This window comes from Synchiropus splendidus, chromosome 1, assembly GCF_027744825.2.
Source record: "Synchiropus splendidus isolate RoL2022-P1 chromosome 1, RoL_Sspl_1.0, whole genome shotgun sequence".
Classification (NCBI taxonomy): Eukaryota; Metazoa; Chordata; class Actinopteri; order Syngnathiformes; family Callionymidae; genus Synchiropus; species Synchiropus splendidus.
Genome location: NC_071334.1, coordinates 3879216 through 3894233, shown reverse-complemented (window position 1 = coordinate 3894233; position 15018 = coordinate 3879216). Strand labels below are relative to the sequence as shown.

The window sequence follows — 15018 nt, the reverse complement described above, 5'->3', positions numbered from 1 at the left end:
GAGACGTAAACAAAGAGAGCGCATTTCAAGATCGTGTAGCTGCCGGCCGCTCTGCGAGGCCATTCTCTTTTGCTTCACTTGTGGATTGTATAACTCGCTCCTGTTGCTGCTCAATTTCTGAAGTGGCATCAGCTGGACCAGAAGCGCACTTAGGGGATTAATCGCCACGCAGAGCAGCGTCGGCCACTTGGGAGTGGTGTGTGGCACCAGGAGCAGGGCACTCCCTCCCACTTCAGTCAGGTTTCCAGGAATGGTTTGCGCTGTTTGACTGAAGCCTCCGTTCTTTCGTTGTATAGAATGTGCATCCATGGTTGTCATAAATAAAATACAACTTGATTTTTGAGTCAAGTTTTCATTCTTGCCTTCGTAATGATGTGTCATATTTCAATGTGAAACGTGAATCCAGCACTGAGGCTCGATTGAAAGAAAACTGCTGGATGAAAGAGTGGCTTTGACTCTGAGACGTTATTAAACCCACAGACAGAGTCAGGGTCATGAAAACATCAGAGACACAGAGCTAAAGAAGAATTAGAACTAGACTATTGTAAATCCAAGTCGAGTGAAGCCTCAAACTCAAGGTTACAAACCGGCAGTTTGTTGTGTGACAGATCGATGCTTTTACATTTTATGAGAACCAAACGCCTAATTAGAGAACTTCTCATGGCTAAAGTATCCTGTCGTGAACTCTTTCATTGGAAATAAAAAAGAAATGAAGGTTGAAACAACCCTTGGTAATTAAGTGGCCTTGTTAAGACGATGTCAAACTTTGTTTCATCAACACTACAGTACAAACATAAGGCTTTTGTGTGTATTATAACAGTAATTCAAACTGGAAAACTTGAAATGATGGGCCAAGTATTTTTTATCTTAAATCAGTTGTTCGCCTATAAGCACCACAATTTCCGGACTATAAGCTGCCACTTTTTTCTTGAGGTCTGAACCCTGCAGCTTATAGTCGCAGTCGCAGCTAGTATATATTTTTCCAGGCTAAAGAGCCTCATGCTGCCAAAATGTTGAGCCTGATCTAAAAACCCATGACATCACAGGTGTGTTATTGACCTTAAAGCGCTCAAAATGTGCTGTTTTCGCCCGCGTGTCCTCAGCTCCGCCCACAGAGCCGATCTCCTGGAGGAGCGGAGACCAGAAGCAGCAGCTGAGACCAGCTGTGGTGTCGGAACTTGGGACACATTTTGAGCACTTTAATGTCAATAACAGATGTGAGGAGTTGATGATTCCAGTTCAGAACATATGCCAGTTTGTTTCATGAGTCAGTCTCCATGCTGGAGCCCGTTTTCCAAACTAGTTTAGAAGTGATCCTCATGCATTTTTAAGCCTTTCTACGGTGCAGACAGCACCACTGCACCCGCAGCTTATAGATGAACAAGATCTGTTTTCCTTCTTAGATTTAGTGGGTGGGGCCAATATTCTGGTGCGCTCTATAGTCTGGGATTTACTGTCAATATTTTTTGTGGATTGTTAATACAAATTACGAAACTACTTTTGTACTGTTAATGAGTATTTGTGATTCAAGTCTGAGAGACAATAAACTGGGAAGGTTCACACGTCAAAACCTGAGCTCGACTGCACTGGTTTTTCCAGCATCTAAAGCTCATCCTGGGCTGATTCCAAGCTTTGAACTGAGGGAGACAGAACTTATCCATCAGTTGCACTCAATTTTAAACAACCCCACAAAGAGCACATCCACCTCTTAATCACCATTTCCGCCTCATCGACTGCTATTTTGCAAATGCACGTTTCTGTTTTGTCTCCGACAGCTATTGTTGCAGTCTTTCATGAACCCATTGTATGCGTTTGAAAAGGATCACAAATCCCCAGCACCACATACCCTTGTCGTACCATTTGTAATTACCAGCAAGGACTATTCTCGTTCCTTGTTGTCTTTATTTACCCATGACTTTGTGGGAGGAAACTGCAGCCTATGAGCGAAGCCACTCAGCACTGAAAGCATTCCAGCTCTCACTGTGTTTGTCGCCCGTGTTTTTGCATATGTTTCGTCCAGAATCTGTCAAACAAAAACCTAAAAATCCTTGAAAACATCCCACTGTTTGTTCTGTAAAATCTCTCGACAAACAGCACACGCTTTCCTCAATGAATTTGTCAGTGCACGTGCAAGTTAAAATTATTGTCGCCGTTGTTTCATCTTCACTTCAGCTTATATTTTGCTGAAGGGAGCAGGCTTATATAATGAGTACAAACATCTTGGTATTCCAGGAACATGCGAATGCCTTTCAAGTCAAAAACCCATACATGCTGATCAAAAACATTCTCCAGTTCCATCCGCTTCTCTGCTTTCACTTTTGCTTTCCGCCAACCTCTCCCGCTCAAGCTCCTCCATCTCGTCCAGCCTGAGAGGAGGAAACCGCTCTGCCACGCTTCACATGCCATTCCGATCAATGTCTTCGACGGACAACCTGGCTGAATTCAGATGAAAGGCTGGGCGCCCACTCCTTACAAATCACACCTGAGCCTCAGCTTGCTTCTGCGAGCAGCCTTGCTTGTTTATTCCTTCATTCCCACAAGGTTCATTTCGAAGTCAATACATATTTTCCGAGCAGAGAGAATCCGAGGAGCCACCACTGCAGACACGTTTTTTTTTCTCCATTGCTTAGGAACGGCTGCCAAACATTTCTTTTTAAAAGGGCTCATATTGAGCTTGATTGACTGATGTAACAATAAATGTTTTGTGATCACAGACACAGTTTGATTCCAGATGAAGCAAAAACGCCTGTTTTTTCAAACATTGCAGGATTGAATGGCTCCGTACTAAGTCACTTAGAAGAGCGACGGGTATATGAGGTATCATGAAACAGTGTGTGAGATATATACATACATCTTCAGTGAACCACTGCTGAGTCCTGCTCAGGGATGGTGGCGTGCTGGAGCCTATCCCACCAGTCATTGGACCAGAGGCAGGAACACACCCTGGACTGGTCACCAGTGCATCGCAGGACACACACACCATTCACACACACCTAAGAGCAATTTTAGAGTCCCATGTGACCTAGTGAACATGTCTTTAGACTATGGGAGGAAACTGGAGTACCCGGAGAAAACCCATGCAGGCGCAGAAAGAACATGCAAACTCCACCCAGTAAGGTCCAGAGCGTGACATGAACCTGGAACCATGTTGCTGGTCGCAGTGCAAACCATTGTGCCACTAATGTATTTATTTATTCAACCTTCATTACGTAAGTCTTCACATGCCCTGACTTAAGAGAATAGTGGAGGTGAGTGACAACATTCCCACCAGTGTAGAAACCCCACTCTGAGCAGGCGCTCGTGGCTGGAATGCAAAGATATTTCAGGTTCTGATGTATTAAGCTGTGATATACACAATCCATTTTTAATTTTTTTTTTTTTTTTTTTTTTTCGTGAGACATTTTGGAGAAGAACTTACTCTTTTCTGTACTGGTCTCGGCAGCGTGATGAAAGACAAGGAGCGCTTGGTTTGACCACCACGACAAGCGGAAGCCATTATTTCTCATGCACTTATCCACGTCCAAATAATCAATGGTTTTCGAAACATTTCCAACAAAGAGTCAACACTGCTGTTGGGACTCAGAAGGATACGTGAGCGTCTGCTCCCGCTGAAAACACGTCGGCACGAGATGTTGGCTAATGCTAGCGTCCGCCACTCTGCGTAAACAGAAGGTCCAGCGCTCACTGAGCGGCAGACGTACACGTTCACGCGCGTGTCATGAAGCATCAGTCCTCATATACAGTTCATTCCTAAACTGGCACCTCTTGAAAAGGTGTCTTCCTCCACAATTGGTGGGAGCTCTCTGCTTCATCTGTTACCCCCAGTGATGTCACAGTCTGATGTGATCTACTTTGATTTGATCGAGTCTATGTGATGAATAAAACAAATCCTTCAAAGTCCCTTTGATTCATTATTTATAAGATTAATTTAAATGGGGCAGATTTTTTTTTTAAACTTCAATTCCTTTGATGCCTCAATTTCGCCCTCGAGTGTGTGGGTAAACATCACTGCGTTAAAGCCGCCTCCGTCCAGTGGCCGGCCGTTCAGACCGGGGGAACTTCCTGCATTCAAATGTTAGACGCTTGACAGTGAAGGGATTCAAGGGACATTTATTGTCATTCCAGTCAGCACGAAGGGAGTGGCTTTTGTTTTCAATGGGCTAAAGCCGCGTACTCTGACTGTAAAGCGCCGATTTAAAATGCCAGTGTGGACTTTTGACAAAAAAACAAAACTCAAATTTAACACTGTTCACACTTATTTTTAGTTCCGACACACCAGTAGCTAGCGACTAGACAAAAGCAGGATTAGCCTAATTTTCACAAATATTTAACTATGTGTTTTAGTTACAAATACCTCATCCAGCGAATCATCTTGCAAGAAAACAACCCGTTTTTGGGTCATGAGCATAAACAATGGTACATGTCTGAGGAAGGTACATCCGGTCTTCTTCTCTCATTGCACACACATGTAACTCACGGTGCAACGACCAAACAACAGACCATTATACACTGAAATGGTCCTTCAAGAACAAAAGCAAAATGACAACATTATATTGGTCCCGACAGCCGATGCCTGGTTCCCCACAAACCAGATAATGTTTTAATGTTCTGTGTTTATTATACTTTTGTTATTGTCATAACTCAATTTGATATTCTTTTTGTTTTCTTTTTTTAGAGTTACTGTATTCGAATTGTAGGCTACGTTTGTAAGTGAGCTCAATTTGCATAAGGCAACCAGACCAGGTGTTTGTTGAAGAAAATGTTTCGCCTTCTCTCTGGGCTTCTTTAGTTTGACTCAGCTGGTTTAACTACAGCTAGTTTCAGATAGTAGACAAGACTAGGAACGGATATATCAGAGGGACAGCTCAAACATTTGGAGACAAAGTTCGGGAGACCAGACTCAGTTGGCTTGGAGACATGTAGCATGCTGGATTTTTTTTTTGTGACAATATTAAGCATTGATAATTCTGCCAAGAATCAATTATTTCCCCAAATTATGTCACGGCAGGCGCGACGTCATATCCGTTTCCTGGCTCGGAAAGTCGAGGCCAAGCGTGTCTCCTGTTCAACAGAGCGGCCGATAAAGCACAGCAGTTTAATACTCGTGACAAGCTTTTCTTTTCAAACACCAACTATTGTCAAATGCAGATCAAGGGCTGGTTGCTGGATTCATGTAGGTGATGCTAGCATCGGGCGGCCAACTGTTACTCCACAGCGCCATCTGGCGAGCGCACCACGGACTGCATTTATAATATAGATCCATACGAAGTCACTTGGCTAGAAAGGCCAGACACATGGTAAGTGCGGCCTGACAAAAGCCTCTTTTGCCAGAGTTTCACGCTGGTTAGCCATGTGCTAACATGTTAGCACTCTCTGCTAACTGCTCAGTATGGCTCTGGAGGATTGTAGCAACTGGAATAACACCAGCTGTGCCATGGATGGTGTCCTGGGCTGCAATAGTCGGGAAAGGGAAAGTAGTTCAAGTCTACTCATTCATCGAAGAGGGTATCGCTGGGCACTAGAGAAAGGCTGCCTCGCACTCTATGCTTATATATTTTATATTCCAAAACCCAAGACAAGATTCTCTAGCTGGATAAGTTGGTGAGAGAACCGACTTACACTTGGACTCATTGGATATACATGGAAAAGCTCAAAGCTCAAAAACAGAGCGCTTGAAACAGAGGATCCAGCCGTGTCTCCTGTAGCGCCTCAATATTTCCTTAGCTATGTTCCTTTCATGTAAATATGCATTCATCTCATCTGCTCTGTTCTACCTCAAAAAAGCAATCCACTAATGAAACCACGTGGAGAACCCTACTGGTCTGGTCTTGGTGCAGGAAAAGCAGCTTGTCACTTGATTCATTTCCTTTCATTTCCCATTATCACCCGACCGGGAACGCCGACCAAAACTGGTGAATCCCACCTTTCGCGCCGTCTCCACTGACGGCAGACAGGATTTCCAAAGACACACTTCTCATTTCCTATCTGCAGACCGATATTTCCCCAGGCCTAAATGTTCTCCGTGGGACGGACGATTTGATTTTTCTTTGGAAACCAATCTAACCAAACACCGGAGACCAGACAATCCGCCTGAATCGGAAGTCATTGGGGGCCCACTCGCGTTCACTGCCATGGCAACTTTGCTTGCAGCTCCGAAGTGGAGGGGAATCAGCAATAAATAACATTAGGAATAAACAAAGCGACGGGTGCAGCACAGCTTGACTCATTAGAACAGTGCAGATGAGCTGATTGTTGGAAGCCTCCCACACAGTCATCGTCATTTGACACGTAACCATCGGCTGCTTGCCGTCATTTTTGAGGGGATATGCTGTTACTTAAGTGCTGGTGGGTCACGCAGGAAATATGACGGAGCCCAATTATACACTCTGTTCCGTGGATACTTGTGCGATGCTGGTTCTGGAACAGGACGGATTTCCCAGACCAGCCACAAAAGGAGTAGGTGGCGGGGACAGGCGTCAGAGCCTTCTGCAGCTCTACAGACCTCACAAACCAAATTCAAGTGCTCCAGTCATCCGTTGGCGGAGTTTAGTAGTAGTACCATCAAAGTATTTAACTACCAGGAATTCAAGGAAACAGGACAGCAGTGATCGAGTGCAGAGAGCTACGACTCGTGCGCAACCCGATCATGATCAGTAGGAACACTGTAAATCATCAGTGTTTTTTTTTTTTACCTTATATCTGCTTTTTTTCTTCCAGAGCAACCTTTGGTGTCATCACAATATTGTTATTTCTTTTTTTTTTCAATTTTGCTTTATAATGTTTGGCATTTATTCTGTATATTGAGAATACCAATGTCTATGGAAGCACATTTCCATCAGGTAATTTTATTTATTTATTTATTTATTTATAATTTTTTTTTTTTTTTTTGTGCTTGGTGATTTTTTTTCTCCCACGTGGTGAGAATGGGCTTCAAGTGGTGATTAAAAAAAAAAAAAGGGTTTAAGTAATGTGGGGAAAAAAACAAACTATTTGTAAAACGTTCATTGCTGTCACTAGTGCTGTGTTCAAAAAATAGATTTTCGGATTCTGAATTGATTTGTACATTAATTCCATAAAATAGATTCGTAGGCCCAAAGATCGGAGGTCCAACCCCTTTGACGCCCCTGTAACACCAAAATCAAAACAACATGCCTCCTCACACTGGGAACACTTGCAACGTGCCGGGTTTGAAAACCCCAGAAATGCAAATGAAAGTAACAGAGCCACACTATGTTATGGTGACTCGCAAACATCTGTCTGAAGAAGTTATCCCAAACATCACTATATTGAAGAGGAGTGGAACCTCTTGTCGTACGTATTACAGACCACAGAGGTTGAAACAGTTTACACACTGTACCACGACGTCAGGTTGCTGTGAAGTCAGTCACCAGCACTCTGTTTACATTTTCACTGGCTGAGAATATCTTTCTTTCATTTTGATAATAAAATAAAAATGCATTAGTATTAAACAGCAGCATCTTTTGGGTGAATTTTGAATGTCATATTTCTAATAATGCACCAGTCCCATGAGCAGTCCATCGCAGCAGGTATAGACACATCTGGTGATCCTGCCAGCATGTTTGTGAAAGCAACATTACGATCTGGGAGGAGATTGAACCTTCCTATTTTCACCAGTCTTACAGCCATCACTTACTACCAATCCTTCATTAACTTCCTGTGGAATGTCAATATGATACTAGTATTAATATGTGGCATACCTTGTCATGTGATTATGGCAACAGCTCAGAAAATGGTTTTAATACTAACCTGAATTGAGGTCGGATCGAATCGAATTGAATTGTGATAATCGATTCTAAGTCATGAGAATTGGAATCTGTCATGGCTCCGCTTCCAGGCTCCGAGTCCTGGTTTTGCTTTTTCCCCCTCTGTTCCTTTGGCACACGGCTGGAGCCGATTAATCTGATGACTTGTCTACAAGAACACCTGGGCTCCAGCAACGTGTGCCAGACCGCTATAGCCGCCGCCGCCGCATCCCGACGACTCTAGCGGGGCTCCCAAGCCGCGGCCTCCCGACGACTCCAGCGTGGCTCCCAAGCCGCCGCCTGGCCTCCCGAAGATCCCAGCGTGGCTCCCAAGCCGCCGCCGCGGCCTCCCGAAGATCCCAGCAGCCGCGGCTTCCCAAAGACCACAGCGCGGCTTCCCACCCACCGCCTCCCCAGGACCCCATTGTGTCTTCCGGCTCACTGCAGCCCGGCTCTTCCAGTCGCTCCAGTGGGCCTCCTCCTCCCCTCGTCTACGATGACTGTCCATCCATGACTGGTTGAACACCAAGAGGTGTTCTTTAAGGGGGGGGGGGTACTGTCATGGCTCCGCTTCCAGGCTCCGAGTCCTGGTTTTGCTTTTTTCCCCACTGTTCCTTTGGCACACGGCTGGAGCCGATGAACCTGATGACTTGTCTACAAGAACACCTGGGCTCCAGCAACGTGTGCCAGACCGTTATATTTATTCCCATGGTTTGTTCCCAGTGTTGTTTGTTTCCATGTTCCCGGTGATGTGTCCACTCGCTCCTGTGTTTTTTGGACTTCTCGTTCCCCTTTGGTAACTCCTTGTTTTGTGTGCTAGCTAGCTCATTTAACTCCCGGTTCTCATTGTTTCGGTCTCTCATGCTAGCTAGCGCTTAACTCCCGGTTCTCATTGTTTCGGTCTCTCATGCTAGCCAGCTCATTTAACTCCTGGTTCTCATTGTTTCGGTCTCTCATGCTAGCCAGCTCATTTAACTCCCGGTTGTCATTGTTTCGATCTCTTATGCTAGCTAGCTCATTTAACTCCCGGTTCGGTGATGCTTTCAGTTGTTTTCTTGTTTTAATTATTAAATATTTATAATTCCCTCCTGCCTCCTGTACCTATCACCACTCGCACTTGGGTCCTACACCACGTCCTCTGTACGTGGCTTTAGCTCCCTCGTTCCTTCGTACCCCGACTGAATCGATTATTGAAAGCAGAATCGATACCCAGCCCTAGCTGTCACTTGTATCTTGTTATTCATGTCAAATTACTCCAAACATTCGTGTGATTAACTAAATAATTTTCGAATTTCAACTGCTTTGACAATATATAAGCAATGAGCGTTTGTTTTTCCTACAGCAACTGAATGCAACTGTCTTTTTTTGTCACCTGGCGGAACGGATGCATGGAATGCGGAAGAAAAAAAGTGTTCAAATGCTGTGGGGGAAACTTCATTGCTGTGACTTATACATTGTCAATAGTGTCAAAGCACTCGAAACATCTATGTGATTTGTAAACTGTGAATGCACCTCGGGCGCAAAGCTTGCTGCTCCCGGTCAACAAACAGGGTGTTTCATTCCTCTAGACATGCTAACATGAAGCATTTTTATTCACCATCACCAAGTGGTTTGTATCACCCTGTTGACAACAGCAACGCTCTGCGATACGTTCACGGATATGTGCATTTCTTCTCGTAGATAGTCTTGTTTTTGTTTTCTGGCTGAAATTCACTAGATTTCAGGTGAAATCTTTTATATTTAGTTTAAAAATGTTTTACTTGGTTTTCTCCCAGTGTCTTTTTTTTGTTTTACCTGGTAGAAAATGACTTCTATAGATGTCCACCTCCCTGCTTGAGTGATGAAACAGGGCTTGTGCTAAAAGAACCGATTACAGTTACGATTGACCAAAAAGAGAAAGTAACTAACAGAGTACAAGTGCTACATATCATGCCAGTCGATCGGGCCCAGAGATTCACCCGTGAGTTGTTGAGCCTTCACCTCACAATGACCACGTCCACATGCACAGAATAGTCAGGCAAAAGCAATGGGTCGATGAAGGCCCTGAGTTCGCCTGCAGCTGTTGTCCGAATATAGATGCAGCGTGGAGCCAATTGAATTATTGAGCAGTATCTCCTCCATTATGTCAGGTGGTCGAGAAGAAACAGAATTTTGACGGTGTAACAAAAGAAAGATCCAAGCAGACAGAGCAAGAAAATATAGGAATTCAAGTGTTGGAGACATCACCAATCCCTGTGTAAAACTGCTTGAAGATTTGCATTTTTTTTCTTTTTAAACAGCTGTGTATTTTTGTGCAATGAAACAGTCCAGGGGCTGAAAGTTAATTCATATTTAATGCCTCCCAAAATGACGCAGGGGACATGAAGAATACTAACTCACTCAACCTCTACAAACCGGTTTTAGAACAGCAGTGACGCTGATCATTTTGGAAGGGCAACGTTGACATATGCTTCACAAATCACTCAGTGTCTAATGAGCCGCGTCGTCCATTGATGGTTCCGATGCTGCGCAGGCAGCTGAGTTCTGTCAAAGTCCAGTCAGTACAAAGTGGTGCAAAATGGTTTGGAAGCGATGTCGGGACAAATGAAAGTCAGGGTACTTGGAAACGGATACTCTGGGGGTTATTTTTCCAGTCTAATCGGCAGCCTGATGGGCAGAGATGATATTATCGCTTCATGCGACGTCAGATTAAAGAGCTGAACCTGACTCGGTGGGAATTCTGATGAGCAGGGGATCAGTGCACGCCAGCGAAATACCACACTTTGTTTCAATACAGCACGCGACAGACTTGGATGTAGATATACGCCATATCACCAAAAGCATTTGCTCAACTGCCTTGACCCCCACATGAACTTAAGCACGTCCCATTCCTCACTCCATCGCGTTCAAAACCTTTTGAAGCCATTACAGCTTCAGCTCTTCTGGGAAGTGTGTTTATAGGGAAGGTTTGACCATTCTCCCAAAAGCGTATTGGTGAGGTCACACGCTGATGTTGGTGGAGAAGGCCTGACTCTCAGTCTCCGCTATGATTCATCCCAAATGCGTCCGTGTCTATCGGCTCGAGGTCAGGACACTGTGCAGGCCAGTCAAATTCATCCACACCAGACTCCATCTTCCATGTCTGCATGGACCTTGCTTTGGTGCACAGTCACGTTGGAAGAGGAAGGAGCCGCTCCAAACTGTTCCCACAAGGTTGGGAGCGTGGAATTGTCCCAAATGTTTTGGTATCCTGAGGCAAAGTTCCCTTCACTGGACCTAAGGGGCCAAGGCTGACTCATGAAAAACAGCCCCACACCACAACTCCTCCTCCACCAAACATCACACTTGAAACAATGCAGTCCTTAATGTGCCGTTCTCCTGGCAACCTCCGAACCCAGACTTGTCCATCAGATTGCCAGATGGAAAAGCATGATTCATCACTCCAGAGGCGTCTCCACTGCTCTATAGTCCAGTGGCGGCGTCGGCGGCGGCTTTACACCACTTGGATGCAGCTGCTCCGCCATGGAAAAAATAATATAATATAGTGCATGTACAAAAGGGGAACTACGTCAAAGAAGCTTAAAAGAATGGCTAAAGCCATTTGAAAGTTTTAAGGCTGATACATTGGACTATATTAAACCATAATTTATGTTTGAAAAAATGTTTGAAATTGGTAAAATTGCCACGCTCTGATGGATACTTTATTGATCTACTCCCATCAGGGATTTCGCTGCCGATCACCTGGATTGACTATCAATTTGTAAACAAAATGTAGTTATGAAGAGACCTTCTGTGCTCATGTGCGCTCATGATGTGCTCATGATGTGAGCAATTCAGACATGTTTTTATGTACCTCTTCGAGGAGGAAAAAAAAAATAGACAAACCTCGCAGAGTGCAGCAACTATTCTGTCAAGGACAATTGAAAAACCTTTAATTCGATGTGAGACTCCACAACATGGTGAAGCTCTCGCAGACTTTGCTGTGTCTGTGAAATATTTACACACTGGCTGCTTGTGGAGAGAGAGAGAAAGAGGGAGAGAGAGAGAGAGAGGGGAGGACTCGTCTTCCATCACCGTGTTTGTGAAAGTTCTCACTCCAGACGTTTCCAAAGGTTTCAGACTCGGGTGCAAAAAACGCTGCACCCGACATAAAATGGCGACGGATTCGGCTGTTTCCATCTCGACATAATGGACACCTGAGAAAGGCTGCGGCCAGAGGGCTCTGCGGAATTCATAATTATTTTCTGGACAATTTGTCAACCTTTCCGAATGTCACGCTCGGACCAGTGGGCGTTAGCGATGCTAGTTTCACTTGTTCTGCCGTGAGCCCCGAAAACTCTCCGTGCTCCGTGAAGTGCTGGGGCTTTAAATGACAAACTTAATCCGTAGCATTGAAGCCTTTTGACGTGTGTCGCGGCAGTCTCCCGCGCATGAGCTGCAGGATGCAAACTTTACATGACTGACATGTTTTCAGATTGACAGTTTTGGTGAAAGAAAGCGAGCAGATGAAAGGAAAGTTTCAAGACTTTTAAAAAAACTGACTTCACAAGAGTCACTACATCAGCTCAACTCAAGCCAGAACACATTTTGGAGAGACACAGTGGATGCTGGCTGCCAGAATTTGGTCTGGGAACCTTGAACAATGTGAATTAAGAATGAAAAAGAAAGCGCTTTGAGACGGTGGATGACAGACAGCTTTGTTCGCAACATTTACGCTTCAGCATTTGTTTCCTGTCCAATGTCTTCCGCAGCTTTCTCTTCTGAAAAGCAACTACACAGTTTTCTTACCATCCAATAAAGTCCACTAGAAAGCGAACTGCTACCAACCAGCTGTCCCATAACTTTGACTGACATATTTTGAATTTGTCAAATCGAAGCCCTTGCTTCAGCCTATACATTGCCAGCGGCAAAAAGTGCTGGCTACGAAAAAGAAAAAGTTGGGGAGGAAAAAGATTGATGAAACTTCTCCTTTGATTGATTTTCAGCCCGTAATCGTGTTGCCATGTTGGACTTAGTGATGCTACCAACGCATCAGGCGAGACGGATGTAGTTGCACTTGAGAAACAAACAAACAAACAAATCTAAATGTATTTAATGTGGAACACTCACAATCTCTCGATTCAGTGAATACGGTACTGGAGAGTATAAGAAGAATACGATTGTTCATCTTAAGCGCTGCATCTTCACCTTCAAATAAAAAGAAAAGATGAGCAGTTGTGACCCAGGCGTTTCCGGCTTTTCTCCCATGGTCTTTTCTATGTTTCATTGTAAACTTGTCCATGACCATTTGAAAGGTGCTCTGTCACGTATTGGATCCAAGGTCTACAGGATTTCAAAGATGCTGCCGAACCAACCGCTCCATGTGCTTGTGCTGCCGTTTTTTTTTCCCATTGACAGACATTATAGTTTGAATAGAGGATTGGCAGATGTTTATAATGAGAATTTCAGTTAGAGAAGAACCGAGCCTGGACTAAAATATAGTCATGTCGCATCTCTTATTTACACTTTATGTTTAATCCAACAACTGAAGAAGTTTTCGTGTGTTTTAGTTTAAGTTCATGAGCCTCTTTTGAACTCACCCTGCTACACAGAAAGACTCACTCAATCTCTTGTTTAACAAGGTTCGACACTAAGTTTTGCCGTTGTTTTAGATTCCAGTCTTCGTAAATTGGACAAGAAAATAAGCCCACGTCATTTTGCAAATGGCTGTATTTGTTTTTGTCGATATTTGGGTGAGATAAGGAACAAGGCTGTTATATCTGGGTGCAATAGCCACCATCCATCCATCCATCCATCCATCCTCATCTGCTTATCCGTTGCCAGGTCGCGGGGGCAGCTGATTTAAAAGTTCGTTCCAAACCCCCTTCACCCAGGCAACAGCCACCAGCTCTGACTGGGGATCCCGAGACGCTCCCTGGTGAAGAGATATAATCCCTCCATCTGGTCCTGGGTCAAATCCTGGGTCTCCTCCCAGCTGGGCGTGACCGCGTCCACATGAGATGCCCCAACCACCTCAACTGACTCCTCTCAACGGTGCTCCCGAGTCTCTCCCAAGTGACTCTCCCGAGCTCCTCACCCTATCGCTTAGGGAGACGCTGCCACCCGCCAGAGAAAACTAATTTCAGCCGCTTGTATCTGGGATCTCCTTCTTTCGGTCATGACCCACAGCAGGTGTGGGTCGGAATGAAGACTGGGTAAATAGAGAGAGCTTTGCCTTTTGGCTCAGCTCTCTCTTACACACAACAGTGCGGTAGAGCCACCGCAATGCCGCCCCCTGCTGCACCAATTCGCCGACCAATCTCCAACTCACTTGAGATCCTTAGATCCTTGAGGCAGGAACTCATTCCTCAACGGAGAGGGCCATCCATCATTTTCCGGTCGAGAACCGCTATATCGTAACAAGAATTAGAAGCAGATCACAGCTACACACCGTGAACGTGAACGTCCCATGCGTTACAGTACTAATTCCTACAGGTATTTCGCAATGCAACAAATCATGCTGTGAATGTGTGCACTTCAAGACACTGAAGCAGTTACTTTCAGAGCGTTTGGTTTAAAAATAATGTGAGATTTCATTGAAATGAAAATGAGGATACTGTTTCAATAAACCATGTTATTAAAGCCCATTCAAACTGTGCAAATAAATAAATAAATAAAAGGCCGACCTTCTGTTTGTGCGCCGCCAGATAGCCGTGGATCTTCTCTGGCTGGATGTAAGAGGCGCCACCGTGCACTGCGAAGCGGACGTCCAGCATCCGATCCTTCACGTCCATTAGACTGAATATGTTCACGTCATTGGGAGGAACAGACAGCATCTCCGACAGAAAGTCCACCAGCAAGTCGTAGCGGCTCCGCTGCTTCCCTCTGATGTCAATGAATTCTTTGGCTGTAACATCTGCAGGAAAATAAAAAAAATACACAATTGAAAATAAGGACTTGATCGAAGTCGACGAATGAATCATTTCAAATCAAAGTGCGGTGAATTTTGAGAAATATTTCACCAGCGTTACGACAATGTGTTGTGGGAACACCTGGTGGTGAAAACCATAACTGGGAGTTGGAGTTGACCCTGGCTGTTAAAGGTAATTACATTCGCTATGAGTCAGGGCTCAATTTCTAATCACAGACAGAAGCAGACTCCGAGGAAGCAAAGAAAGCTTGCTCATGTTTTATTCACCGTTAATCCAGCACCTGCACTCAAGCATGTCAGAGTTGTATTGCCACGGGAGAGATTTGGCAGGCATCACCATACGAACAATTACAGCACAGGATCACA

The 15018-nt window shown here is 44.6% G+C and overlaps 1 protein-coding gene across 2 annotated transcripts in view; it reads right to left on the bottom strand.

Moving 5' to 3' along the window:
* The window catches only part of si:ch211-186j3.6 (neural-cadherin), a 323558-nt gene that overhangs the window by 126362 nt on the left and 182178 nt on the right, over nucleotides 1-15018 (bottom strand). For both annotated transcript variants that reach the window (XR_008413679.1, XM_053853874.1), the window contains exon 25: nucleotides 14408-14637. Coding sequence is in view for 1 of the 2 variants with exons in the window: in XM_053853874.1 (XP_053709849.1) it covers nucleotides 14408-14637 (230 nt within the window). In the remaining variant the exon portion in view is untranslated. The remainder of the gene's footprint in view (nucleotides 1-14407; nucleotides 14638-15018) is intronic.